Source organism: Plectropomus leopardus, unplaced genomic scaffold (genome assembly GCF_008729295.1).
Source record: "Plectropomus leopardus isolate mb unplaced genomic scaffold, YSFRI_Pleo_2.0 unplaced_scaffold18842, whole genome shotgun sequence".
Classification (NCBI taxonomy): Eukaryota; Metazoa; Chordata; class Actinopteri; order Perciformes; family Serranidae; genus Plectropomus; species Plectropomus leopardus.
In genome coordinates this window covers 160-4,668 of record NW_024620322.1, presented here as the reverse complement: position 1 = coordinate 4,668, position 4,509 = coordinate 160, and the positions used below count along the sequence as shown (strand labels likewise).

The 4,509-nt window shown below is 37.3% G+C and overlaps 1 protein-coding gene across 1 annotated transcript; it reads right to left on the bottom strand.

The window, feature by feature from the left end:
* Positions 1–1,055: 1,055 nt before the first annotated feature.
* On the bottom strand, positions 1,056–2,663 carry LOC121965160 (ATP-binding cassette sub-family C member 9-like; the record flags this gene model as incomplete). The annotated part of the gene is made up of 3 exons (XM_042515320.1): positions 1,056–1,176; positions 2,175–2,285; positions 2,561–2,663. Coding segments are annotated over 3 exons (335 nt in total), but the record flags the coding sequence as incomplete, so codon positions are not given.
* Between the last annotated feature and the right edge of the window lie 1,846 nt (positions 2,664–4,509).

Here is a 4,509-nt window from a genome sequence, read left to right as displayed (position 1 = left end):
GGGGCCAGGGGCCAGGGGCCAGACGCAGCAGCCCCATGCATGTTTCTAGGATTTTAGTATTTTTAATTTCTAGTACTTTAGGATGTTTTATTTAAGATTTTAGGACATTTTCAAGATTTTATGACGTTTTTTTGAATTTAGGAAGTTTTTGGAGATTTTTTATGATTTTAGCACCTTTCTAGGATTTCAGGAAATGTTCACGATTTTAGCAAGTTTCTAGAATTTTGGAACATTTCCAGGATTTTCTGAGGTTTCTAGCAATTTTTGTACATTTCTAGAATTTTAGGACATTAGGGTCTTAGCTGGGACCTCTGTCGGGGGGTGTGGGGGATCCTCTGCTGGCTCTCTTTTTGCTGTTTATGCACTCTGACACCTTGAATATACTAAAAGGTTGGGGGGCCAACAGCACCCAATCAGGGGCCAGTCTTTTGTAAAATAAACTTTTTTTTTTTTTTTGCATGGCAGAGCACAGGCTCAGAAACCAGTTTTTCTAATTTCTCAATTTTTTCGAGAAAATTCATAACCGTGGGAGCCCTGTTACTTATTTTATTTGTTTCACATCAGATGACGAATGCGGTTTTAGCTTACGTATAAGAAAACATCTGATTTGGACGTGCAGGAATGCAGCATTGAGATCTTTTCCAGTGTTTGGCTTCATTTTGCTGTCTGAGATATCAAATCTGACAAGTCTAGAAATATGTGGTTTTCTGCTTATCTGGGTTATTATGAAATGTCGAAACACAGTGAGAGGCATAAATTCACAAGTTCTGCAAAGTTGGATCGTCCGTCCGAGGTATCATCAGGATTTAAGGCATGTTGAAGAAGTATTTCACTGCTGGAAAGATGTTCTGTTTTTATAAAACTGGGCTGTCTATGAAGTACAAAAACACAAATACTTTTTAAGTTGGTGCAACATGCACAGAGAAAATAGAGAAAAAAGACTGTGGCATTCGCTTTAAGAGGTAGAAACCGACAAAGTGTCTCTTCAAATGTGAATATAAGTTAAACTGTATGTTTGTCGGTGCATATCAGCTTTAAAACAAAAACTCAATTACCCATAGATCCCTCGTAGTTCTCTGACTCCGTGCCGAGGAAGCTGTTGACCTTCTTCACAGCTGCCATCTGGACCTCCAGGTCCGCCAAATTCCTCACAACCCAGTTCAGGTAGTTTGTGACCTGCAGAGAGACACACAAAGGGTCATTTTTTAACATTAAGTTGATGTTTACATCTACAGCGTGAACCCAAAACTCTACAAATAACTCTCTGAGGCAGATACTTTGGACGTTTCTAGGTTTCTAAGATTTTAGGACAATTCTAGGATTTTAGGACTTTTTTAGGATTTTTGGATGCCTTTAGAATTTTAGGACATTTGTAGTATTGTAGGGCATTTCTAGGATTTTAGGACATTTCTCAGAATTTAGGCAGTTTTAAGGATTTTAGGAAATATCTAGGATTTTAGGACATTTTTAGGATTTTTGGATATTTCTGGGATTTTTGGATGTTTTTAGGATTTTTGGATGCCTTTAGAATTTTAGGACATTTGTAGCATTGTAGGGCATTTCTAGGATTTCAAGACATTTCTCAGAATTTAGGAAGCTTTTAGGATTTTAGGACAATTCTAGGACTTCATGGCAACTCTACAAATTTAAGACATTTCTAGGATTTTAGGACATCTTTTGGATTTTAGGACATTTCTGGGACTTCAGGACTTTTTTAGGATTTCAGGATTTTTTCACACGTATAAGTATGCGTTACATCACCAGTCGTAGCGTTTACTGGTTTGATGCAGTGCATTCTGGTAGTTGCAGATTTTCTACCTCTTGAGCAAAACTGTCCTTTTTTTCCTGTTTTCTTTGGTGACGTAGGACCAATTTCAAAAGTATTTGCGTCTCTCCACCACAGAGATATTCTAGTTCTATTAAAAGACGATCTCTCTAGCGGTGAGATACTTCTTTAAGTGACACAGTCAATACTTGTGTTTTCGGCATCTTATAATCCACCAGACTAAACTGGAATAAATACCGTCTCAAACATTTCTGATTTTAAAGATTTTCCTAAAATGTCCCAGAATGTCCTTTAAAAGTACAAAATAAGTAAGACAACTGTCTAGCAAAGAATCCGTGTGAAACAGTGTGACAGAAGATCAGACCCGAAAAATCTGGAGGAAACTCACAGTGAGGGCGTATGTGAGTCCGAGGCCCACCAGGCCTCCGGAGTGCAGCTTCCATGGGCTCCATATGGCGGCTCCTGCTGCCGTCAACACGATCACTGCTCCGAGGTAATCCTGCACAGAGAGCAAGAGAAGAAGAAATGTTCACTCACAACACAGTCCTTTCAAATCAAAATTTATAGAGCTTCAAACACGCGTGCAACCAATGAACAGAGTGTAAGAGTGTAAGGTGGGCGAAAACAATCAAAAAGCCGACATTTAGGCAAACACAACCTTCATAACTTTCTTATACGTGTGCAGCCAAACTGAAACATGCATGTAAACTAAAGTATCTGTGAGAGAATCAGTGACATTTTTGTGAGAGAAGATATTATGAAACAGTTTCTCACCGTTCGGACCTCCAGCCAGCGGTTGGCAGCAGACAGAAACAGGTAGGCCGTGTTATTGGTGTCTGTCAGCTCCAACATACGCTGTTTAAAACGAGCCTCGTGTCTGAAAAAAACATCCAAACGTGCATGAAATACACAATATATTCAGCCATTATTCTACGAATCTATTCAACGAAATACTCTGTTGTTGTTTGAATTTAGCTGTCCTCGTCTCTTTTTTGGCATTGATTGCTAACTGACTGCTGATTAACGAAAGTAATTTGCACATAGATTTATCAATCTGACTAATATTTTTTGCAAGGGTCGAAATGTTGTGATTCCAGCTTCTTAAATATATGTTAAATATGTTTTAGTTTCTTTTCTCCTCTATGACAGTTCACTGAATATCTTTGGGTTGTGGACAAAACAAGGTATTTGAGAACGTCATATTGGGTTTTGGGAACATGTTTAACCATTTTGTGATATTTTATTTACAAAACAACTAATTTATTACTTGAGGAAATAACCTGCAGATTAATCAACAGTGAAAATATTGTTTCATATATAATGCCAGCAGGACTAAGAAAAATAAATAAAGAGGGCATCCTTTTTAAACATTTGTGTACAATTTCAGTGTATGAATTCTTGAGTTATAGACAAAAACATGTTTTTGAGGTCACAATGACCTTTGACCTTCAACCGCCAGATTCTAATAACTTCATTTTTGAGTTCAAGTGGACATTTGTGCCAAATTTGAGGAAATTTCTTCAAGGCCATCTTTGGATACTGTGTTTATGAGAATGAGACGAATGAAATGTCTAATTGATCTTGACCTTTGACAACTAAAACTGAATTAGTTTAGCATTTTGTCAAAGTGGATGTTTGTGCCAAATTTGAAAAAAATGCCTTTAAGGTTTTCTTGAGATATTGCGTTCAAAACAATGAGACTGATGAGGCCACAGTGACCTTTGACTTCAAAATTATTATCAGTTCATTCTCGAATCCAAGTGAACGTTTGTGCCAAATTTGAAAAAAAAATGCCTTTATGATTTCTTGAAATATCAAGTTCTTGGGTTCACGAGAATGAGATGGATGCAAAGTCACAGTGACCTCAATTTCAATTTGAACATTTGTGCCAAAATTTAAGAAATTCCCTCCAGGTGTTCTTGAGTTGTAATTTTCACTTGAATAAGATAAATGCACAGTCACTGTGACCTTTGACCACCAAAATCGAATCACTTCATTGATGAGTCTGAGTGAGCATTTGTGCCAAATTTGAAAATTCCTTCAATCTGTTTTTGAGCTGTAGCGTTGAGATAGAAGAAGATAATGAGACAGATGCATGTCACAGTGATGTTGACCTATGACCTAAGACCTTGTACGTCCTTGAGTCCAAAGTAAACGTTTGTGCCAAATTTAAAAAAAATTCTTCAAGGCATTCTTGAGATGTTGCTTTCACAAGAATGGGACAGAAAACCCCCCAAAAATATGACAACAACAGAAAAAGAATAACAAAATCATAAAAGAAGCATTAAATCAGATGACATAAGTGCACATAATAAATATTAGAATTATTATTAGAAACAGTGAATGAAAGAGGAAAAGGGAAATAAGATAAAGTCTACACAGGAAAGGAAAAATGTTACTGAATAAACAAAGTCTTCAGGTTTTTATCTTTTGCCTTTGTTCAGCAGAAAGTCTTCTAAAGCAGACTGGGTTTGGAGGGAGACCAGTGGATAATGATAATGGGAACTATCCCATGTTTGCCAAGAATCTGTCTCAATACCAGATTCAATGTTACTACGTGTGTTTGTGTGTGTGTAATACGTGCCTGCGTGAGTCTCTCAGTGTTTGTATATTTGTGTGTGTGTGTGTTAGGAAGTCCTCGGGGAGGAGAGAAACAGCGTGAGAGCTGTTTAATGTTGGATTATAAAGACGATGGGAAACAGAGTGAAGACAGAAATACAAAG